Consider the following 25,811-nt stretch of genomic DNA (forward strand, 5'->3'; position numbering starts at 1 on the left):
TATTGATTTTAGATTATAGGTTATTTAGGATAAAAGTTTACTTTTGGGTATTAGTTCACGTATATTTAATCATTTTTTGAATAGGTCTCCAGGTTCAGGTGCTGCAGGCTGGAAGGTCGTTTCTGGACAGGTAAAAAAATTACAAATTTTTTGTTTGAAGAGTTAGAGAGCAACTTATAAAACAAAATATGCTTCTTTTTGAATGTTATTAACATATCTGCAGAAAAAATTAAATTCGGCCTCCAGGTTCAGGTGCTGCAGGCCTCCAGGTACACTCTGGACAGGTAAAAATTAAAAAAATTATTTGAAGAGTTAGAGGTACACTTATTAAACCAAATATGGATCTTTTTGAATGTTATTACCATATTAGAAGAAAAAATGATAATCGGCCTCCAGGTTCAGGTGCTGCAGGCCTCCAGGTACACTCTGGACAGGTAGAAATTAAAATTTTGTATTTGAAGAGTTAGAGGTACACTTATAAAACAAAATATGCATCTTTTTGGATGTTATTACCATTTTTGAAGGTAAATTGACAATCGGCCTCCAGGTTTAGGTGCTGCAGGCCTCCAGGTACACTCTGGACAGGTAAAAATTAAAAAAAATTATTTGAAGAGTTAGAGGTACACTTATTAAACCAAATATGCATCTTTTTGAATGTTATTACCATATTAGAAGAAAAAATGACAATCGGCCTCCAGGTTCAGGTGCTGCAGGCCTCCAGGTACACTCTGGACAGGTAAAAATTAAGTTTTCTTATTTGAAGAGTTAGAGGTACACTTATTTAACCAAATATGCATCTTTATGGATGTTATCATCATATTTGCAGAAAAATTTAAAATCGGCCTCTAGGTTCAGGTGCTGCAGGCCTCCAGGTACACTCTGGACAGGTAAAAATTAAAATTTCTTATTTGAAGAGTTTGATGTACACTTATTTAACCAAATATGCATCTTTTTGGATGTTATTACCATATTTGAAGAAAAAATGACAATCGGCCTCCAGGTTCAGGTGCTGCAGGCCTCCAGGTACACTCTGGACAGGTAAAAATCAAAATTTCTTATTTGAAGAGTTAGAGGTACACTTATTTAACCAAATATGCATCTTTTTGGATGTTATTACCATATTTGAAGAAAAAATGACAATCGGCCTCCAGGTTCAGGTGCTGCAGGCCTCCAGGTACACTCTGGACAGGTAGAAATTAAAATTTTGTATTTGAAGAGTTAGAGGTACACTTATAAAACAAAATATGCATCTTTTTGGATGTTATTACCATATTTGAAGGTAAATTGACAATCGGCCTCCAGGTTCAGGTGCTGCAGGCCTCCAGGTACACTCTGGACAGGTAAAAATTTAAATTTCTTATTTAATCAAATATGCAACTTATTGGAAGTTATTACCATATTAGAAGGTAAATTGACAATCGGCCTCCAGGTTCAGGTGCTGCAGGCCTCCAGGTACACTCTGGACAGGCAGTTATAATATTTTTTGATACTTTTTGATTTGGACACCTTACCTGGATCCTGGTGACCACTGGTGACTGCTTGTGGCCGCTGGCAAGGTAAATTCCAATAAAGGTAATATTTGATATTAGAGGAAAGGTTTCTAAATAGAAAATTATTAAAATATAATAATATGACAAAATTTATTAAGTAAGTCTTCTATTTTTGTTCCAGGCAGGCTCTAGGTAGCCTCCAGGAGCCTGCTGGACAGGTTTAAAAAATCAATTTTATAATTTGTTTTATTTAGATGAAAGGTTTGAGTTGTGCTCCAGATAGGGTCAAGGTGGCCTCCAGGAGAAAAATTTATTGTTCACTGGAAATAAGTAAATGACGAAAGTTATGTGAATATTATTTAGGATAACATTGCAAATTTTATGCTCTAATTTTTTATATAAAGTTTCTTTTCTATTTCTACATAGTATACCTTTCTTTTAAATAAAAGATTACACATTTGATTTACCTGTCCAGCAGGCTCTTGGAGGCCGCCTACAGCCTGTCTGGAGCCTTAAATGCTATATTATACTAAATTATTATAATTTAGCCATTTTCTTTTTAGAAACCATTCCTATAAATTCAAAAATAACCATTTAGGATTTTTTAACTGGCTACCAATAACCAGCAGTCAACAGGATCCAGGTAAGGTTTCCAAATTAAAAAGTATTAAAAAATATTTTATCTGCCTGTCCAGAGTTGACCTGGAGGCCTCCAGTACCTGAACCTGGAGGCTGATTGTCAATTTATCTTCAAATATGATAATAACATCCAAAAACACGCATATTTGGATTAATAAGTGTACCTCTAACTCTTCAAATAAGAAATTTTAATTTTTACCTGTCCAGAGTGTACCTGGAGGCATGCAGCACCTGAAACTAGAGTCCAATTTGAATTTTTTCTGTAAATATGATAATAACATCCAAAAAGATGTATATTTCAGGTTTAATAAGTGTACCTGTAACCCTTTAAATATTTTTTTTTAATTTTTACCTGTCTAGAATGGATCTGGAGGCCTGCAGCACCTGTACCTGGAGGCCGAATATCAATTTACCTTCAAATATGATAATAACATCCAAAAAAACGCATATTTGGTTTAATAAGTTTACCTCTAACTCTTTAAATAATTTTTTAAAAATTTTTACCTGTCCAGAATGTACCTGGAGGCCTGCAGCACCTGAACCTGGAGGCCGATTGTCAATTTACCTTCAAATATGGTAATAACATCCAAAAAGATGCATATTTTGTTTTATAAGTGTACCTCTAACTCTTCAAATAAGAAATTTTGATTTTTACCTGTCCAGAGTGTACCTGGAGGCCTGCAGCACCTGAACCTGGAGGCCGATTGTCATTTTTTCTTCAAATATGGTAATAACATCCAAAAAGATGCATATTTGGTTAAATAAGTGTACATCAAACTCTTCAAATAAGAAATTTTAATTTCTACCTGTCCAGAGTATACCTGGAGGCCTGCAGCACCTGAACCTGGAGGCCGATTTTAAATTTTTCTGCAAATATGATGATAACATCCATAAAGATGCATATTTGGTTAAATAAGTGTACCTCTAACTCTTCAAATAAGAAAACTTAATTTTTACCTGTCCAGAGTGTACCTGGAGGCCTGCAGCACCTGAACCTGGAGGCCGATTTTAAATTTTTCTGCAAATATGATGATAACATCCATAAAGATGCATATTTGGTTAAATAAGTGTACCTCTAACTCTTCAAATAAGAAAACTTAATTTTTACCTGTCCAGAGTGTACCTGGAGGCCTGCAGCACCTGAACCTGGAGGCCGATTGTCATTTTTTCTTCTAATATGGTAATAACATTCAAAAAGATGCATATTTGGTTTTATAAGTGTACCTCAAACTCTTCAAATAATTTTTTTTAATTTTTACCTGTCCAGAGTGTACCTGGAGGCCTGCAGCACCTGAACCTGGAGGCCGATTTTAAATTTTTCTGCAAATATGATGATAACATCCATAAAGATGCATATTTGGTTAAATAAGTGTACCTCTAACTCTTCAAATAAGAAAACTTAATTTTTACCTGTCCAGAGTGTACCTGGAGGCCTGCAGCACCTGAACCTGGAGGCCGAATTTAATTTTTTCTGCAGATATGTTAATAACATTCAAAAAGAAGCATATTTTGTTTTATAAGTTACACTCTAACTCTTCAAACAAAAAAATTTTAATTTTTTTACCTGTCCAGAAACGACCTTCCAGCCTGCAGCACCTGAACCTGGAGACCTATTCAAAAAATGATTAAATATACGTGAACTAATACCCAAAAGTAAACTTTTATCCTAAATAACCTATAATGTAAAATCAATACCTAGTCCACTGCACACTGTTTACGCGAAAGTGGCAGAACTTCCCCCCCCCCCCCCCTTAGGGTTGGTACGTCCGTCCTTCCGTAACGATTAGCTTTTTTCGGGGAGTGGTTAGCTCTTTTAGATAATTAAATTTATATATGTTAAAATTGTCCTATCGATTTAAAACTTTCAAACCTTTCTTAGATCATTTACTTCAAACAGACACTCATATTCCTGTATCATATTTTGTATTTTATTCAACTCTTTATTTCTGTACATTAGGCGGAGCTAGTGTAAAAATGGTCTCCAAGAGTGACTCCAACGGCTCAAGTAACGGATCCACAGCAGCTGCAGAGCCGCCAAAAGATGCGGCTGAAATAGCGGCGGCCGCTAAGAAGAGTAACGACGACTTCCGCAAAATGCTTCTGGGACAAAAATAATATTTAATCTACAAAAGTCATTGTTATGAAAAGATCATAAAATAAAACATGTTTTTATTTGTTTATTTATTTTAGTTTTCTTTCCAATATTTAAATCTAGACATAAGATACCTAATGAAAAACTCTTTGGCCTCCAAAAATATATATTAGTCACAAAGGAACATTATTAGAATTAATTGTATTATTTTTTAAAAAAATATTATACAACATTTCTAGTTATTTTTTTGTGTTTATAAAATTATAGGTAAAATGTTTTTCTATAGATGTCTAACAAGGACAAAATTGGCTTTTCAACTACTCTGCATCCCTTTCTCCCCCTGAAAAATGAAATGCTACCAACAAAACATGCCTTTTATTGTCCTTTCCTTTAGTATTAACTCAAGATCATGTTTGTATTTTAAATTACCTACCTATGTATTTTTTTTCAGAATTATAAATGAAATAGAACAAAAAATGAATTTGCATGAGGATTATGAAAATGGTAAGTAATAATAAATCTTAAAAAATGATAGTAACTTTCATACTCAGAACAAATAAAGGAATACTTCATGTATAAAAGTGCGGTTTAATACAGTAAAACATTTTTATTTTATGTTGATCAGTAGGTATTATTACAGTTTTTTTTATACTGAAGATAACATTTTTAAAACGAGTTCTCATTTATTGCAATTCAGACTTAAACAAGGCATTTGATCATAACAGAAAAATATCCGTAAAATAGCCAATAATTTTATAACATGCATGGCCTTTGTCTGCAGGGTAGGAAAAAAACAGGTTTTTTTTTAAGAGTTAAATGTTCTAAAAATGTTTTTTATTTGATTCAAAATGATACTCCTAATAAGTCAAAATAGAGTGAAAATTAATTAAAAAGATATAGGTATTTTAAAACCTTTTTTTAAATTTCAAAACCCTCTAAAAAGGCAGTTGTGTTTGTTGGGATGTATTAATTATACAAACCCTGATTGTCGGAAGGCTCAAAATTTTATGCTAATGAGTTGCATCTGTAAGTAGTTGCAACTCTCTCAAATTCATGAAGAGCATGACACTAAAGCCAACACAACATTCACACTATTAAATTTAGACTTGTTTGATGATAAGAATGGCATTGAAGAATTGTTGCTTGAAAATATGTTGATACATGCGCCTTCAGGTTTATTTTACAATACACCTTAAATTTCAACAATAACTTTTCAATATATATTTTGCCTTTTCTTTTGAGGAATCAAAAATTTAAATCAAATTAATAGGATAACCTTTCAAAAAGTGTACCAATAAATAGTTTGACTCAGTTAAACATTTAAATTTTGACGGTCAAGAATTGAAAATAAATATACATTTCAACTGGTCTTTTGGTACCTTTTTCTAGAAAGTTCTACATATGAATATATTTATTGTTTGTAATTATTATATTCTGTTTGTTTTTCATACCTTGTGATTAATATAACTTACTACATTTATAAAGGGGGGGGGGTTTTAATGCAACCATCTCGTAATCAGTGATTAAATGGCACTTAGAATTCGAATTTCGATCTGAAATTTTTCATGAGTAATCCTTGGTAGGTCTATTTTCCCTAAATCGAACAAAAAGTTGGAAAAGTAACGGCTGGCGGCTGGCAGCTCAGCCGTTTAGCCGTTTTTTGCCTATTTTCAGGGCAAATTCATCATTAATTACGTAGGAATCAACTTTTAAAAACATATTTTGGATTTAATTAATGGTAAATGATAGATATAACCATTTTTTAAATTTCTAGTATCAGCTGCTAAACGGCTAGAATCGGCTGAAAACGGCTGGGAGCTGCCAAGAGTATGAAGGTTAGATATGGCTTGTGACGTATCTAGGGGTAGGTTTTTATGGCTGCTGAGCTCAAAAATACTACCAAAAATAGTGGCCGCCCATCCATATGGCAGCTGGGTAACAGCTGCAGCTCAGCTGGGAGCGGCCAAGAGTAGAATGAGTAGATAGGGCTTGTGACGTGTCTAGGGTTAGGTTTTTATGGGTGCTGAGCTCAAAAATACTACCAAAAATAATGGCAGCCCATCCATTGATATGGCAGCTGGGTAACAGCTGCAGCTCAGCTAGGAGCGGCCAAGAGTAGAATGAGTAGATTGGGCTTGTGACGTGTCTAGGGGTAGGTTTTTATGGGTTTTAAGCTCAATAATACTACCAAAAATAGTGGCGGCCCATCCAATTGGCGGCTGGGTAACAGCTGCAGCTCAGCTGAAAGCGGCCAAGAATAGAATGAGTACATAGGGCTTGTGACGTGTCTAGGGGTAGGTTTTCATGGGTGCTGAGCTCAATAATGCTACCAAAATTAGTAATGGCCTTCCATATGGCAGCTGGGTAACAGCTGCAGCTCAGCTGGGAGCGGTCAAGGGTAGAATGAGTAGATAGGGATTGTGATGTGTCTAGGGGTAGGTTTTTAACTACCAAAAATAGAGGCGGCCCATCCATATGGCAGCCGGGTAACAGCTGCAGCTCAGCTGGGAGTGGCCAAGGGTAGAATGAGAAGATAGGGCTTGTGATGTGTCTAGGGGTAGGTTTTTATGAATGCTGAGCTCAAATTTACTACCAAAAATAGTGGTGGTCCATCCATATGGTTGCTGGGTAACAGGGGTAGGTCTGTGAGCTCAAAAATACTACCAAAAATAGTGGCGGCCCATCCATATTATTGCAGTTTTGTAACAGCTGCAGCTCAGCTGGAAGCAGCCAAGGGTAAACTGGGTACATAGGGCTTGTGACGTGTCAAGGGGTAGGTTTAAATGGGTGCTAAGCTCTAAAAAAACCACCAAAAATAGTGGATGCCCATCCATATGGTTGCTGGGTAACAGCTGCAGCTGGGCAGTAAGCTGTTGTTTAAGCTGTAAGCACTTTTTGGGACTATTGAAGGTCTTGAAGGATAACTAAATATTGAATATTTCAGTATTGATTTAGTTGTTAAACAGCTGAAATTGGCTGAGAACATTTACCAACAGATAAAGGTAAAAGTTTAAGACAAAGCTTGTGATGTGTGGGGTAAATATTTATAGGTGCCAAGCTTATTAATACTCCCCAAAAATAGAAAGGCCCATCCATATGGCATCAAGGTAACGGCTGCTGCTCAGCTGTAGCTGTTACCCAGCGGCCATATGGATGGGCCCCAACTATTATTGGTAGTGTTTTTGAGCTCAACACCCCCATAAAAAGTTAAAAACCTACCCCTAGAAATGTTACATGCTATATCTACAACATATACTTTTGGCTGTTGAAAACTGTTTTCAGACGTTATTGGTAGTTTTCAGTGAAATCTAGAAATTAAAAAACTGTTACTTGTAATATGTCCATGAAATGAAGTTATAATGTTAATTGGGAGAAGTTTAATTCTACTGAATTAATAAATTTTGTGATATGCTTCACACTTCACAAGCCCTATATACTCATTTTACTCTTGGCTGCTCCCAGCTGAGCTGCAGCTGTTACCAAGCTGCAATATGGATGGGCCGCCACTATTTTTGGTAGTATTTTTGAGCTTAGACCTACCCCTGTTACCCACCATTTTACTCTTGGCTGCTCCCAGCTGAGATGCAGCTGTTACCAAGCTGCAATATGGATGGACCACCACTATTTTTGGTAGTAATTTTGAGCTCAGCATTCATAAAAACCTACCCCTAGACACATCACAAGCCCTATCTTCTCATTCTACTCTTGGCCACTCCCAGCTGCCATATGGATTGGCCGCCACTATTTTTGGTAGTATTATTGTGGTCAGCACCCATAAAAACCTACCTCTAGACACGTCACACGCCCTATGTACTCATTCTACTCTTGGTCTCACAGCTGAGCTGCAGCTGTTACCCAGCTGCCATATGGATGGGCTGCCACTATTTTAGGTAGCATTTTTGAGCTCAGCACCCATAATAACCTAACCCTAGACATATCACAAGCCCTATGTACTCATTCTACTCTTGGCCACTCCCAGCTGAGCTGCATCTGTTACCCAGCTGCCATATGGATGAGCCGCCACTATTTTTGGTAGTATTTTTGAGTTCAGCACCCATAAAAACCTACCCCTAGACACGTCACAAGCCCTATGTACTCATTCTACTCTTGTCCGCTCCCAGCTGAGCTGCAGCTGTTACCCAGCTGCCATATGGATGGGCTGCCATTATTTTTGGTAGTAATTTTGAGCTCAGAACCCATAAAAACCTAACCCTAGACACGTCACAAGCCTTATCTATTTATTCTACTCTTGGCCGCTCCAGGTGAGCTGCAGCTGTTACCCAGCTGCCATATGGATGGGCGGCCACTATTTTTGAGCTCAGCAGCCATAAAAACCTACCCCTAGACACGTCACAAGCCATATCTACCCTTCATACTCTTTGCAGCTCACAGCCGTTTTCAGCCGGTTCTAGCCGTTTGCAAAGTTGATTCCTACGTAATTAATGATGAATTTGCCCTGAAAATAGTCAAAAAACGGCTAAACGGCTGAGCTGCCAGCCGCCAGCCGCTACTTTTCCAACTTTTTGTTCGATTTAGGGAAAATAGACCTACCAAGGATTACTCATGCAAAATTTCAGATCGAAATTCGAATTCGAAGTACCATTTAATCACTGATTACGAGATGGTTGCATTAAAAACCCCCCCCCTTAATAGTTGTATTGTAAAATAAACCTTTTAAGACCTTTTCACCAATGCAGAAATATTTACCTAGTTCTTCAGTCTTGAAATGTTTCATTCGTTGGCCGAGGATATCAAAGAGAGAATTAATGTAAGTATCATTTATAAGTTGTCCTCAAGTGCCTTGTGAAATAAGAAAACCCTACATACCCTTTTTTTGAAAAAAAGATAAAGTGGAAATATTTTTTCTTTTTACCTTGGGTTAAGTTAGGTTATATTGGATAGCCCTGTAGGGTTAGGGCACCATAGGTAGATACTAGAGGCCCTACATGGTATGGGCCGTCCGCTCAGGAAAATAATACCTACCACCCCTTTATAATGTTTTCAATTTATTTCAAAATAAAAGGGGGGGGGGGGGTGAAAGGTTAAAATATATTTGTACTCGTATCTAACTATTGCCATTAGAAAAATAATAATTCTTAAAAATAATCATATGGATACGGTATACCTCGTTAGGGCGGGATTCTACTTCTATTTTAAGTGATAATCTAGAGAATCTAGAAAAACAAATAGGAAATTTCTTACTTTCTATGTATATTTTGTTCAGGCTATGTTGCCAAACTTCCCTGAAAATAACGCGGAACAAAAGTTGGTTACCCTGGAAATGTTGTTTGGTGGAGAAAATTTTGCATTCGGCAACCCTATTCTAGATTTCAGGTATAAAATCGAATTTGTTTGATTAACCAGGATAATCTCAAGAGGACAGGATACAGTATAAGCTCTTAGTTTTAAGTTTAGTTTAATCTTTAAACCAAATCTTGAAAGTAAAGTGCACAGAATCTTCTTTATTGCACGACCTTTGTCTGAAAATCCCAAATGTATATTTGATACGATGCACTTGTTGTGTTCTGTGGGGTGCCAAGGTTTTTTCCCATACTTTAACTATTAATGTCAGGTATCTGACATATTAGCAGTATGATGAACTATTTCTCAACGTCTTTATGGTGTCTGGCCGAGATCTGTGTCTAGGACCTTCTCGCCAACGAGAAGAATCGCTACGTGTTAGGCCACCGTTGCGGGTCAAACTGTTTGGTTTAGTATCTTAACAAGGTACACAAATTAGCGTAAGTGACCTCTATAAATTCAATTTGCAATTAAAATAATTTCAATGAATTTTAGAGAACAAGTTCTGCGAGGAAAATTTCAGCCTGACTCTCTTCTAGTCAATAAATATGTCAGGTCAGTTGATTACCTGATCTTACTTTTATAAGCGAAGCTACATTATTATTACCAGTCCGTCAGTCCATCCTACATGATAGATTTTGTCAAATTACCTCTTACTAAAGAGCATCCAGTATACCATTTAAGAACTCCGTTGATCTGTAAGTCTACAAATGCAAACATTTATCTATTTCTAAAGATTTCGTGTTTTTGTATTATTTATCATATCTACTGAACATCTTTCTTATGAATCATTTTGTCTGTTCGTCCATCAAAGATTTTTTTGTGCACGTATGTATATGGGGCGTTATCCTCTTAGAAATATTTTTTCAACTTTTGAAGTTTTAAAACAGGGGTGTATATTCTGCATAATTGACCCTGCTATAGGGGGGTAAAAAAAATGTAGTTTGGGGGAAAAAATGTAAAAATAAGAGAAATGAAAACATTTTTTCCATTCTCCCCCCTTCCTTGGTGAGTAGGAGGGGGATAAAATGAATTAGATATAGAGTTGAGTTCATTTAATATTTTTCCACTCCCCCCCCCCCCTCCTCCCTGTTGGGAAAAACTAGGGGGGGGGGGGGTAAATAAAAAAAATTTTAGCAGGGGAAAAAATTAATCTTGTACAGAAAATACACCCCTGGCAGAAAATAAACACAAACAAATAAGTCTATACTTTTCAGGAATGCATTCAAAAGAGATAGAAACCTAATGCAAGAAGAATATCAATTTAAGTAAGTATTTCAATACCTACCTAGTTTATTTTATACATATTTTAATCAGATTGACTTTAAGTAACATTTAATATACCTAGTCATATTCAAGGAGGTAGTTGACATTGGATATTAAATTAAAGTTTTATAAACTATATTTTTCATTGGTTGGCTAAAAAACTTTGGGTACTTTTAATAAACAAAATCTTGATTGGACTGTAAAAACCATTAGTGTCAAATAAAAAAAGTAATTTTGTTTATCTTAATAGGAAATTATGTCAAGTTATCAACCATTGTCTTATCCCTAAAAATCCTAAAAAAGTGTATCTTAACTAGGCTTATGCATGACATGTTAATATCTCGGAAACAGCTGTTGGAATCAACAACTGGGCACCCTGTTCCCTTACCCCTGGCTGTTCAGAAGCTAGATGCTCAAACTTTTATCCTTGGTCGCAGTGTCAAACAAAGGTAAGCGTTTATTATTGAGAGATATAGCAACTGAAGGAAAACAATTTTTCCTCAGCTTTTTAGACAGTGAAAATTAGGGTTGGCAATCCGAATCCGGAATCCGTTTTTTACAGCGGATTCGGATTCTTAATTTTTAGGCTAAAATAAGCGTCTTGAGTTTTTTTGGTCCGAATGTATATTTTAATTTTTAACAAAGTTATTTTGGCCGCTGTAGGATCTAGAAATAGGAGAAAAGCTACTGTGACAATATGAAAAAAACGCAGCTTTAGATTCTTCTCAGTACCCGGTAAAATTTAATCCCTAATTTATTTTTTTTAAAACCTTTTTAAAATATTGCTAGAATTAGGAATCCATAATCGGGAATCCGTCAAAAAAAAAATAATAATCCGGAATCCGCGGAGAATCCGTTTTATTTTTGGGCGGATTCTTTAAAGAATCCGAATCCGGTCCAAAAATTAGACGGATTGCCAACCCTAGAAGAAATATCATTATTAGTGAGTAAAAGTTTCTTTCGGGGGAGATACTCACCCCCCCCCCCCCCCCCAAAAAAAAACATATTACATCTTTCTTTCAAAGTTGAATTAATTTAGATTCTCCTCCTAAAGCAAATAAAAAGCTTGGACATCATACCCCTTATCTTTTTTAAAAGTCATAGTTTAAATAGTTTTTCTATAGGTATAAATTAGGATAGTTTTATACCAATTAAATTAAATATCTAGGACGAAACGAAGATATTTAGAAGAGTTGCAATTAATGAATTCTGAACTGGAGGAATACGACCTTAGCTCTGATGATGAATCTATACTTCAAGATTGTCAGGTACACTTTTGTTCAAGATAACCAGTGCAGAATAATCTTATTTAGAATTATGGGTAATCTTTTAGTTGTGGAGGGAGAATATAGTGATCTAATAATATTTTCTTGAAGGTGTGATCTTTAAAGCTTCACTACCCTCATTACAGGGACATTTAAGGGTGATTAATGGGTGATTAACATCTCCCCCTCTCCCTTAAAACTGAACCCTTTCAAATATCTCAAAAAAATAATTCAAGCGCTTCATAAAATTGTTTAAAGCCCATGGTTTTTTTTTGCAAATCATATAAAAAAAATAGAGATTTTTACCCCTCTTCCCCTCAAAAAATTGCTCGTACGTCCTATACCTATTTGATTATAAAACTCTGGTTTATTTGCAGACAGATGGGACCCTGATGCGATTAAGTTCAGAATACACAGGACATCAAAAATCAGGAATTAAAGAATTTCAGTTTAATAATGAGTGTCTTATGAGTGAACAGCACTGATATACTAATGCCCTTATTTTCAAATAAATTAGGGGTAGAGGAGTTTTTCGTTTATTACTTTAGGTCAGGTTAGGCTTCTTTTTATTGGGTTCTAGGTAGAACCATAGGGTTTAAACACAACATGTATGTATAGATCCATCAGGATTGGACCACCCTATGGGGTAAGGCATAGGAATAAAGTCCCCATGTCTTTCATTTTTTATGAAATAAGGGGGATGGAGGATGTCACTGCTTAACAGGAACTTCTGGTAAAAGCACAGAAAATTTTATCCCTAGGTATACATTAGAAAACCATAAAACAGCAATATAATAGAATCTTTTTAATCCTGCAGAACAAATTCTTCCCGAACGACAAAACCTACAGCAAAATGTTCCACTATTAAATATACAGTCACAAGCACCTCAAGCTGTTGATTTCAATGCAAGCCAAGAACACAGAAAAGAATTGAAGCAGGTTTGTAACTTTGTACCTTAGATTATTATAAAAGTGTAACTTGTAAAGCTTCTCTAATCTAGAGGACGGTCTATACCACATATTTTTGGCGTATCTCTAGGGATGGCAATCCGGATCCGGAATCTGCCCAATTTTTAGGCCAATTTTGGAATCCGGATCCGGAATCCGTTTTTTAATAGCGGATTCCGGATTCATAATTGGTAGGTATGCTAAAATTAGCGTCTTGAGTTTTTTCTTTCAACTCTCGCTTTTTTGAAGGCAAAGATTATAATCATTATATATAAAAAATTTTAAAATCTGGTTCGAGTCTTGGAAGTGAATTATAGAGAAGACCAAGAACATTAATTTTTAGGACATACGTAGTACTTTATTTTTTTAATTTTCTTTAAAAAAACTTTAAAATATTGCTAGAATCCGGAATCCGCCAAAAATAAGAATCCAGAATCCGCAAGGAATCCGCCACTGTTTTTGACGGATTATTTTAAGAATCCGGAATCCGAATCCGGCCCAAAAATTCGACGGATTGCCATCACTACATATCTCTGAACCAAATCTTGCTAATGAAGTGCGTAATTAAATTACAACCAACCCTTTTGTTGCTCGACCTTTGCCTTGAACTCTTGATATTAAGTTGCGCCTGTTTTTGGCCCAGGTATTCCCACATTCTGTTACTATCTATTTCGCAAAGGTGACATAGGAGCAGTACGGTAAAAAAATTATGACCATAGAATGAGATTCAAAATTTTGACCTTCCGACAACTAGCGGATGCTTCCGACAACTAGCGGATGCGCTACGTGTTATGCTACACTACAGTCGTAGATTTTGTAGAAATTTTTGTAGCTTCTTTAAAAATTGTGTTTTACTCTTATCTTTATTATTTTTCTACATACACTAAAATTAAATTAAAAGATTTAATTTTGTAACTAATTTAGGAGACCCATGCTTCCTTTTTTAATCTTCTCAGTGATCTCTTTGAATGTTCTGCTAATAGAAGGTAAACTCAATTTTTTTGCTGTCTTTAAATATTATTAAAAATTCCCATAGATCAAGCCTTGTTTAAAATATTTCAGTGCACCTTCTCTTTTTCCCTTAAAGTGCCTTGTTGACCAATGCACTGAATTCCCCCCTTTGTAAAATAATTGAAAATAATGAGGGAAAAGGGGGTTTGTTTATTACCATTATTAAACCGCCCAATGTTAATTGTCCTTTTCCACTTTAGATGTACCTTACCAGAGCTGGAATCCTGTGTATCCTCCTGGCAGGACAGTCCTATAGCGGGTCTCAATTCTTGGTACTCATTATCCTTCCCCCATCACGGTTGGGTTAGGTTGCTTGACAGTGCCCTGGCCTTTCTAGCAGGTTTTATACTATTTTGATGATTTATATGTAATTTTATCATTTTCTTGTTGTTTACTGAATTAAAATTAATGTTGGATTAAATATAACATAAAACATACCTAAAAAAAACGTGATATTAATCAAATAAACTTTTTTATTGTGACATCATGGAAGGCGGTTCCAGTGGTTAATAATTAAATTGATTTGAGAGAAAGCATCGTCAGACGGACGGACAACCCCTTATTTTCAAGAGAAATGTCTTTTTTTAAAACTTAATTATGCATAAAAAACAATCATATAAAATATTTTATAAAACCTGTTATGGTAAATTGGTAATTCATACTGCGCAGCTTGTGTTAATAAGAATCGTTATAAACTCTAGTTTTTTCGAAATATAAGTACCATTTTTGTGTTGTTTGTAGTTTAGGAGCTACGTTGAAAAATGTCAGATAAAGCTTAAACAGTTTTAAGTAAGTTAGAACATTTTACCATGTATCTCCTCTACTATACTTAGCACAATATAATTCACTTGAACCACTCTGTAGAAGCTTTGAAAATTTTACTTACTCCTAGGACAATGCCCAGATCAGCTACCAGCTAATTTCTCACCGTTTGTCACAATATCCAACAATCAATATCAGGTGAACAGTTTAATTTGTTTTTTTTTAGTAGTTTTGCAACTCGATATATCAAAATGTAAGGAGAAAAAATGATTTATTACTTGCTGCTTCTTTTAATTAACTTATGGAACTTTTTTGGCTTCTAAAATTTCTTATAAATATGCTTTGCTGATGCGCTTTATGTATTCTTATACCTTTTTGAATTTTTTATTTATTATTGTGCTCTTGACTTCAATAAAACATTTAACAATGTGAATATTATGTAAATTCTAAAGGTCCCGTGCAGGTTTTTTCTATTTTAATCCTAAATCATAAGTGCACTTAGGCAACGGCTAATATAAAATACTAGAGTTGGCTCGATATAATTATCTCCCTATTGGCTAGTTTTCTATATCCATATCTATTTCTCAATAAATCTATTTTCCTCACCCGGCATTACTATCTAAAAGAAAGTAAATATTTAATAATTTAAATGATTTAAAAGATTTTTTTAAATTATATTTTTTTCTTTACATTACCATCACCAAAGGGTTAATGATGATGATTACAATTTTAGTTTAATATTTGAACACACAAAATGTCGCCACAATCGAATTCTTTTAAAACATTTTTTTCTTAAATTTATCATATTATAAATTTAAATTTTCTTTTTTTATGATTAGAAATTAAATACATCAATATAAGGTAAATAGCAACATGAAATGAAAAAAATGAATTTTTTTTTAATAAAGTAAAATAATGGGTCTTATCGTTCTGGGCAATGAGAGTTTATTATGGATTATTGGAGCACTATGAGTTTTAATCATATATTCCTTGGAAAACTTGAGCTCGTTTATAGACATTTATTTCCTATATAGATCTGACATGGATCTTGAAGCAATTAAGCAGGCCGTTTTGTACATGTTAAAAATTGGAAGATTTCATTAAATAAAAGTAATCGCAAATATACTTAGTAAATAATATAATAATTTGGTGACAATATTTTCATTTATTAATTTAAAAACCTGTATCATATAATGCAATGCTTAGTACTCAATCATCCTTGTTTAAGTGGGAAGGTTCCGGCAGAGAGAGCCAACTACCTTTTCTATTTGACTGGTGGTGGCAAAGAATACAACCCTTGAATGGTAAGTCATTAGTTTATAATCAGTCACACCCCATCAAGCTATGACATTAAAAATGTTTACTTCTGTTGCGTGAAATTTACGGTTCTATTAAGGGGAATGCCATAGCCTAAAAGAGACGCAACTGATTATCATATCACAAGGGTCGGGAAATTTAAGGCTGTTTTTTCTTGTAGACATTTAGCCGCATAATCGTGCACTAGCAAGATTTGGTCTTGGGATGATTCCAAATAACACAAAGTGTTGTTCATTATTTTTATCAGTTTTTAAACTCTGTTAGTTCTGTCGTTGTATTTTCTTTGAAACTAATGTTGCTTTTAGTAAATCGAGGAGTGTCAAAAGTGCAACCATCATCTCTTCATAGCAGGCTGGAATTTCAACGTCAAGAGGCTAAAAGGTACAAAGAGGGTCATTTTTCCCGTATTTTTGGTAAAATTGTGTGTTAGCATTTTACTCAAATGAGCTTATTAAGTCAAACTGTTCTTAAATTTGACCATTTCATAAAAATACATTTGGTCAAAAATAAGAAAAGTTTGACTTAGTAAGCGCATTTGACTAGACACTTACACACAACTTTATGGAAAATACGCGAAAAAAAATTCTTTTTTTTTATCAATACATGTTAGAAATAGTTAGGTATCGCATCGTTTTATAGACAGCTCCCCTCGGATAACAAATTGAAATATCATGAGAATAATTCCAGTTTTGTACAAGATTAATTCGAGGAGATTTGTTGTATAAAAACTATTAGAGACTTAGCACTTGTTCAAACTTGGCACCAGGGCAAGTATAACAGGTTATATTATAATTTAGTTGTTTACATTAAAATGAAATTGAAAATTAATTTGCAGGTATTCGAGCCCGTCCAAGGCATTCCGCTGGGTGATGGAAGACTATAGTGTTTGTGTCGGTCCTGTCAAGTCTGTTGGGGTCAAGCTTAAAAATCATCCATTACTCAAAATATCAAGGAATATATTTTATTTATAATACTATTTAAGGATATACTCACAATTTTAGGACTCGATTAAAGAGGTGCTTCGCTTATAACATTGTACTTTGTTGTAATAGGAATCAGTTTTCCAAAAATCAGATTAATCGGATATTTTTTTAATACAAAAATTTGTTTTAAATGGACGTATGGACTTTCTAGTAACGATTATAGAGTTGTTGCGCTTTCTAAGTCTTACTATAATGTTATAGGAATAATTATGCAAAGTTTAAAATCGATAGGACATTTCTAAATTGTTTAAACTAACGAAAAGAGCTAACCGTTACGGACAAACGGACCAACCCTAATTATAGAAAAGAACAATAAGACCTCACTTTAGGTTAGAGGGTGTACTTGGAAAGAAACAAAATCTTGGACTGCTAGATTTTCATTTTAAGTCAGTTCGATCATTGTGGCTAAGAAACCATCTAAAGTAATAAACCTTTTTGTTAAAAAGATAAAAAATATATGTATGCAGACCTGCTTATGTAACAGTATTATCCTTGGTCAAAGATGCAGTTTCCAGACTTCCTAACGGTGAGGGAACAAGGTAAGTTTTCAGACTTCCTAACGGCGAAGGAACAAGGTAAGTTTCCAGACTTCCTAACGGTGAAGGAACAAGGTAAGTTTCCAGACTTCCTAACGGTGAAGGAACAAGTTAAGTTTCCAGACTTCCTAACGGTGAGGGAACAAGGTAAGTTTCCAGACTTCCTAACGGCGAAGGAACAAGGTAAGTTTTCAGAATTCCTAACGGTGAGGGAACAAGGTAAGTTTCCAGACTTCCTAACGGTGAGGGAACAAGGTAAGTTTCCAGACTTCCTAACGGTGAGGGAACAAGGTAAGTTTCCAGACTTACTAGCGGTGAAGGAACAAGGTAAGTTTCCAGACTTCCTAACGGCGAAGGAACAAGGTAAGTTTCCAGACTTCCTAACGGCGAAGGAACAAGGTAAGTTTCCAGACTTCCTAACGGCGAAGGAACAAGGTAAGTTTCCAGACTTCCTAACGGTGAGGGAACAAAAAGTTTCCAGACTTCCTAACGGCGAAGGAACAAGGTAAGTTTCCAGACTTCCTAACGGCGAAGGAACAAGGTAAGTTTCCAGACTTCCTAACGGCGAAGGAACAAGGTAAGTTTCCAGACTTCCTAACGGTGAGGGAACAAAAAGTTTCCAGACTTCCTAACGGCGAAGGAACAAGGTAAGTTTCCAGACTTCCTGACGGTGAGGGAACAAGGTAAGTTTCCAGACTTCCTAACGGCGAAGGAACAAGGTAAGTTTTCAGAATTCCTAACGGTGAGGGAACAAGGTAAGTTTCCAGACTTCCTAACGGTGAGGGAACAAGGTAAGTTTCCAGACTTCTTAACGGTGAAGGAACAAGGTAAGGTCAAATATATCCGCTAGTTGTCGGGGATAACTTATGTTGTGTTGACTATATTGTTCTCCTGTATTTCCTTTACCCAGCGTTGTGGAGCCGTAGCCGAAGAGCCGCCATTCCTATTAAATAAGGTACAATATTATAAGCGAAGCATCTCTATAGTCAAGTCCTAAAAATGTCTGTATGTCCTTAAACAGTTCTGACACTCTACAAGAGTTAATGTTCGTTTGTAATACCATTTCAGAGCTTCGCTTTTATGACGGATGTTGTCATCCTTGTTTAATATATACCCTTTTATATTTAAGGTTGGATATTTTGGAACTGTTAAAGGATTCTCAGTTTCTAGTGCCGGAACCTGATCTGAATGCTTTGAGCTCTACTATGAGTACGGCGTTAGATAGGTATCTTTTTGTACTTTTAAAAGCGAAGCCTTTCTATACTAGAGTATGTTCGTCTGTCTTAAACAGGTGTTTTTTTTATTTAGGCATGTTATAATTGTCCTATTCATTGTTACGTGTCCAAACTTTTCAACCAATAATTTCAATACTGAAGGGGTAACTATGTTTTTTACCATTAGAAATGTACAAACAATGAATTGTTTACTGTCTTATCCCTTAAGATCCATGAGAAATCGAATAATGAATTATTATATGCTAGCGGAAGCGCCCCTATATTCTTTGGACCATGTTTTTAAAAATAGTCTAAAACCATATCGGGAGGTATGTGAAGCATCCACAGAAGGGAGAACAAAATCAGTTCTTTAGTAATCGAAATAGGATTGTAGTCCTTCATAATTTAAACCCATATTTTATTTTATTAGGTTGCAGAGTGAAAGTAGTGACCCGTGTGTAGCTTTTGATCCGAACAAAAAATTATGGATTTATAGACATAGGTAACTGTTTAAAGAATTATACCCTAACGGGATTGAACCTAATAACTTAAATACCTTGTGGGGGTCAAACTCTTACAATTTATTGGGGCTATCCTAGCTAACCATACTTAAATAATGTGAAACGTTTCTTTTCGTCCATTTTATGAAATGAGTGCTAGTCCGCGTTAGTTCAACTCTTAAGTTAACCATTTCAAAAACAGCACCAGAAAAAATGTTGTTTTTCCTTTTAGGTTTTTTGCAGCCATAAATCTGTTTTGTGCTTGCTGTATAGCTTTGCAATGTGTTTGCGTGTACTGTAAAGAATAATCTAATAACGAAAAGAATGCATTGAAATGTTATTTTTTTTTCTCAAATAGCCATACCTATTTTTTTTTTTTTTTTCAGAGATAAGTCAATGGAAGAGCTGGAAATTTTAGCCCAGCAAGTTACTGTGTCAAAAAAGAAGAAATTTAAGTTTAAGCCAATCTAACTGTTTAGTTATTTCAAAGAATTCTATTTCTATTTTAAAAATGTATTCTACAACAATAATAATTTCTGTAATACTGACGTCATTTAAAGGGAATTGTTTACTTTTCAAATATTTTCAGATTTAGAATAATTAAATGATATTGCAGTTAATATAAAATTGAGCTCAGAATAAAAGTGAATTGTTAATGTGTAAATATTATACACAGGAAAAGAGAGGACATTGCTACCTATTGATGTTGTCATTCTTGTTAAACGCGAAGCTTTTATATAATTAGGGTCGGTCCGTCCGTCCTTAACGGTTAGCTCTTTTCGTTAATCTAGAATCTTAGAATTGTCCTATCGGTTTCAAATTTTGCATGATGATTCTAATTTTGCTTTGACTCTTATGTTATACATTTATGTTCTTATTATTCAGTTTTGACACTATAAGTTTTAATGTCCATTTGTCCTACCGTTTCAGAGCTTCGCTTACATGGATGTTTTTGTATAATTCGATAATTTCATGTCAATTTAATCAACATTTGTGCTTAGAACAGATGTTCTGTAAAAGTATTAGATTTCTTTATGTGTAATTTTATATGTACTTTTTAGAAAGCGATGCCTTTTCTACATTAAGAGTCAATCCATACGTCTGTATATTCAAAACGGTTAGCTCTGAGCGAAAATATAAACATAGTGATGTTTTAATCTACGATACATAATTACCTTGTAAACCGAGTTTTTAAATGGTGATTCTTAAGACGATTATAACAAATGTTAAAACCTTGAAATTATATAACTTTTAAAGTTATTAGCACGTCCTCATTTGTGAAGTAATTTTACCAAAGAGAGGGGTAGGTTTCTGGTAAAATCCGTAAAGGTTATGTGTTATAAGTTAAAAACAGTAGTAGAACGATGAAAATTTATGTTAACTTTCTAAAACAAATTTTTGTCAATAGTATTTTCAATAAGAAATATACATATTTAGTGAATATTATCGTTCTACTACTATTTTTAAGCCTTAAAACACACACCTTTACGGATTCTACCAGAAACCTACCCCTCTCTTTGTATGATCATTGACTTTATGTTTTGATTTCTCTATTTAATGTTTGTTTGTCTAATTTCCTGAGCATGGATGTTGTCAACCTTGTTTTTTTTTAGTTATATATATTATTACTGTTTATTAAATTTTTATTTCATATTTATTTAGTTTTTTACCTAGTTAGAAAATACATTTATATAAAAAAAAATATTTTAGTTTAATTTTCTTTCAGACTGAAAATTTTAAAAATGCGTTAATAAGTGAATGAAAACAATGCTTGAATCGTTGAAAATGGATGATCTTAATCTAAGGTTTGTAAAAATTATTTTTTTTATTGTCAATTAAATATCAACGAGAATAATTATGACCATGATTGGCGCTGTATTAACAAGAACAGAATACTTTGAAGTTAAAGGAAGCCTGCAAGAAATGCACCAAATCTAACTGCTGTTAGAATGCCACAAGTAGACCCAATACCCCAAAATTTCTATCATGGGCAGGCAGGCACTGGAAAACTTTTAAAATTGTCATATACCTAAAATGTCCTTTTGAAATGCCTATAACTTTTTGTTATTGAAGCTAAAGATTTAACATTTGGGGTGTTAGGACTACTGATGACAGTCTTTCAGCAGATAAAGCGATTTATTTCTTGCAGGCTCCTTTAATATTAATGTCGATTGTTCAGTAATAAAGGCAAATATATGGTACATTAGGTAATTATCTTACAGTACAAAATATCTCCGGACTTTAATCATCAGGGATCTAAAGGGATAAGACAATGGCCGATAAATTGATGTTAATCCTCAATGATGATAAAAATTAGGAGTTGAACTGTTGGAACACTCAATTAACCAACCAATCAAAGTACTAAGGCCCCCAAAGTTGTTAAGTCAACGAATAAGAAAACGTTATTATTAAACTTTGGGGACTAGTGTAATATACAGCTATTGTCCCCTTCTCTCCCTCTCTCTCTCTCTCTGTCTCTGATTACACAACACATCCTGAAACATATGGACCTGAGAAAAATATTACACAACCTGCACTATGGGGATAAGATTCATGTTAATATGAAATCATGATATACAATAAAAAATTATTTTAACATATTCTAATCTACACTATTTATGTATGTTGTCATCCTTGTTTAAAAGATAAGCTTATGCATTTCCTGATATTTGTAAATATAATCTACATACATTGACTTTTTTTGTCTGACTCTGAGTTAACTTAATAAAAATAAGATTTAACCGCATAGTTTATGATTTTGCAATCATACACCCTTATTCATCCCATATTTTCTATCATTGTTGGGGGTGGGGTGGGGTTGTATCCTGGAACCTATAATTTCATTCTTATAAAGGGGGGGGGGGGGCAAAGTGACACTTTTTGAAACCAAAACTAAAAGTCAACAAAGGAACTCAACTAAAAAAAGAGTTACAGGTCTGAGATTTTGCATGGCAGTTGCTTTATAGGGGTACAATATGGAACTGTGAAGAAACGGCGGCGCAACCGCCGAAAACCGCCGTTTTCCGCCGAATTTTTTTTTGCCTTTTCTCGGCGGTTTTCGGCGGTTGCACCGCCGTTTCTTCACAGTTCCATATTGTACCCCTATATAGCAACTGCCATGCAACATCTCAGACCTGTAACTCTTTTTTTAGTTGAGTTCCTTTGACTTTTAGTTTTGGTTTCAAAAAGTGTCACTTTCGCCCTTCCCCCCTTTACTTAGGGGGAGGGGGGGGGGGGTAGGGAGTAGTCCAATGGCAATACTTTAAATTCTTTTCAGGGAGGATGGGGACATTGGACTGTAAATTACAATGATATCAAAAGTTTTTTGAACAATATATCTTATTGGTTGACTTAAAAACTTTGTTTAATTTTATTATTCCTTTATCAAACTTTTAGTGTCAAAATTTTGCTACCAATAGTTTGAATATGCACAAGGGATAATTTTGTTCATTGTATTGGGAATGTACTTTCATTATTCTATAGGTCATTGTCTTATCTCTTAAGATCCCTTAACTGTGGCACAAGATTTAACCGACTCGTGTCAACTATCTAGTACTTATCGTATTTAAAGTATTAGTCAGAAGGAGCGAAGCTGCTCGCTCTGTACATTGATTTGTAATTTTGACCTTATAGGATTAACATTAATATGAGATGATGTTTTGTCCACTTATTGTTTACTATTGGCTACGTCCCTGGAGGCTATCGAGGGAACTTTCAATCTTAGTTTTTTAAAGGTAAATTTGTATATTGATTTAGGTTAGGTTAGGTCTTATTGGATACTGGGTAGACCCTCGGGGTTAGGGCACCGCAGGAGTTAGAAATATGAAAAACTTACCCCAACTTATTTTCAATTTATTAGAAAAAAATGTGAGAGGGGAAGGGGTTTTCAGTGCTCTGCAGGAACTTTGAGGAAAAATATCCATTATTATTATTAGTTCAAAGCTTCTCTATTTATGGATGTATTCATCCTGTTCAAATTCCTAAAAGAACGCGATGTTAGATATTCACATACTTTTACTATAAGAAATAAAGAATTCAAATTATTTTTTTTTAATAGAAAACTTTAAATGAATGTTTTAAAGTACCATGATTTCTGTCTGCCTTGTTAACATTCGAATTGATTAATTCCCAATATTAGGGAAAGTTTAGTATTTGTCCTGGGCAGGTTTATTGCTATTTTGTTAGAGGTGGTAAGTCTTCACTAAACCCATTTAAGAATAATTAGCATAAACAAGGGGTTACATAAAAAGGTCGTCATTACTACTAAAAAAAATGGCAAAAATCACAAAAAAAAAATTTTATTTTATTTTGTTGTTGGTTACAGCAATTCTAAAGAATTATTTTGCATGGAAAATACTTTGTTAGACATTTAATTGCGTAGTTGGCTCAAGAAAAAAAACTTTAAATTTGGTCAAAGAAAGCTAACTTTTTTTTAATGAAATACACCCAAATATTTTGCCCTTTTTAGATAAACATGAAAATAATATATCTCAAAAAGCAAATATATTAATAACAACACTAAAGAATATACTTTCTAGTAATCATTCGAAAATTCCCGGTGCATTAGAGCCGGTTCTTATCCATACGATAAAATTATGTCTAATATTGTATTATATACAGTTTTCTACGAATTTTAAAAATTGTTTCATTAATGTAATTGTACATTTTTATATCCGCGGAAAGCTGTTTATAATACGATGCAAGAAATAACTATTCTCATTTTTATACATCGAAACAGTAAAAATAACAAAAATAGAAAGAAAATTTTGCATTATATTATCTTTGTATTTAAAGATCAGCAAATGGCTTCGTGAAAAAATTGTATCAGTATTTTAAGGGTCATTATATCCATTGAGACTCCGGGAGAAAGAGTCCCCAAAGTCTTATAATAACGTTTTCTTACTCGTTTGCTTAACAACCTTTGGATCTTTTATTAAATTTTGATTGGTTGGTTCATTTAGTTAAGTGTCTAAACGGTTCTTTATTTTATTATTATTTTTTAATTTTACTTAGTCATTGAAATGTCGATTTCTAGGACTATTAAAAATACTTTTTTAGCGTGGGAAGCATCTCTACAATTATGCCTCAAAATGTATGTACGTCTATATTAAGCTACTAGTGGCTACGCCCCTAGAGGCTTTTAGGGGCACTTGAGGAGGGTAGGGTCGAATTTGATAACCCAATTTCTTATTTCAGATTTTAAAAGAAATAGTTAAAAAAAAAAAAATTGGGGGGGGGAGGGGCGATTTCTCTTTGGAGGGTGGTGTTACCCTCCCCCAAAATAGTTATAAACCTTCCTGAGACCTATGAGAAGCTACCCTGTTAAGGAGAGCCCGATCGGTTCAGCGGTTAGCGAGATCCCTCGGTACACACAAACAGACATCCTAACACTTTATTATAAGGATTATAAGGATAGTCTAATCTAAGTTAATGTCTATTATTTTCTATTTTTCTTTTAAATTAATGAGTATTTTTGTATGAAATTGTTGTCTGGGTTTCTTAAGGTTTATTTTTGATGAAACAAACTATTTTGTTTTATCTATTAGCCAAAAAAAACAAAGACGTCCAAAATTTTTTTTATGTCAGTGGGTAAATATTGCTCGAATCGTGCCAAAATTTGGTATATGAAATATTAAAAATTCACCTGATTTTTAAAAACTAAGAGCTTTAAACCATTTTTTGTATTGTTCATTTAGAGAGGTTATAAAAAATATACTTGATAATTATGTCAGTGCGGCCAGGAGGACATAGTGACTTACATTAAAGCGGTATAGTCCCTTTCGTGGCAACGCTTCTTAAGGGGCGATTCGTCGTATTTTTAAAATGATTCTTAATATGTTATTTTAGGTTAGGTTATGTTGGGTTAGGTGATTAAACCGCAGGGTTAGATCCCCCCGCAGGGTCTAGAAATTGGAGAAAAGCTACTGTGAAAATACGAAGGAATCGCCCCTTAAAGGGAGTTGCAAAATAAGGGATAGTGTAACAGCGCTACTAAGGCAATCCTCTATTTTTGCTGTAAGAAATAAACACTTTTTAGTTGTGTAAAGAATTAAACGGGAAATTAAGAACGGAACTGTACAGGATATACAAAATAAGGACAGAAAATTGAAACAAACAGCGTTTATGTATTTCAGCTAATTTTTATTAAACATTAAAAGCTAGGTATTTGTTAATATCATGTCTGTATGGGCAAGTGGCAAAGCCGCTGTTATTAAAAAGTGATGAGAGGGATAAGACAAGGGAAGTAAAATTATTGTAATACATTTTTGTTGTAAAAATTGCTTTGATGCCATAAAGAATATCAGTTTTGATATACGATAGAGTTGCTGCTACGTTACAAAGTACTCTGCGAACCAAAAAAAATAGGCAAATTCGAATTAGAAACTTGTAACAAAAAGATGCATCAAAATTTTGTATTTTTTGTAGTAAAATCGTCCAAAATGAATACATAATGAAGCTGCTATTCTGAAAATCCGAATTTGCAGTA

The 25,811-nt window shown here is 34.3% G+C and overlaps 2 protein-coding genes across 2 annotated transcripts in view; both read left to right on the forward strand.

The window, feature by feature from the left end:
* Positions 1-4,674, forward strand: part of LOC145304463 (spliceosome associated factor 3, U4/U6 recycling protein-like) — a 59,782-nt gene extending 55,108 nt beyond the window's left edge. The window contains exon 30 of the mRNA XM_080146345.1: positions 4,087-4,674. Coding sequence (XP_080002471.1) covers positions 4,087-4,244 — 158 coding nt within the window. The 3' untranslated portion in view covers positions 4,245-4,674. The remainder of the gene's footprint in view (positions 1-4,086) is intronic.
* Positions 4,658-21,051, forward strand: LOC145304471 (nuclear factor related to kappa-B-binding protein-like). Its single transcript, XM_080146353.1, has 20 exons — positions 4,658-4,725; positions 5,326-5,394; positions 8,901-8,989; positions 9,446-9,555; positions 10,018-10,077; positions 10,740-10,790; positions 11,106-11,237; positions 11,957-12,056; positions 12,431-12,482; positions 12,868-12,992; positions 13,926-13,987; positions 14,213-14,352; positions 14,905-14,972; positions 16,003-16,078; positions 16,397-16,472; positions 16,927-17,041; positions 17,540-17,613; positions 18,740-18,835; positions 19,255-19,326; positions 19,711-21,051. The coding sequence occupies exons 3-20, from the start codon at positions 8,948-8,950 to the stop codon at positions 19,793-19,795; spliced, it is 1,536 nt and encodes a 511-aa protein (XP_080002479.1). The 5' UTR covers positions 4,658-4,725; positions 5,326-5,394; positions 8,901-8,947; the 3' UTR covers positions 19,796-21,051.
* Positions 21,052-25,811: the final 4,760 nt, after the last annotated feature.

The sequence above is a fragment of the Acartia tonsa genome, chromosome 13, assembly GCF_053477335.1.
Source record: "Acartia tonsa isolate MP-2025a chromosome 13, ASM5347733v1, whole genome shotgun sequence".
NCBI classification, from domain to species: Eukaryota; Metazoa; Arthropoda; class Copepoda; order Calanoida; family Acartiidae; genus Acartia; species Acartia tonsa.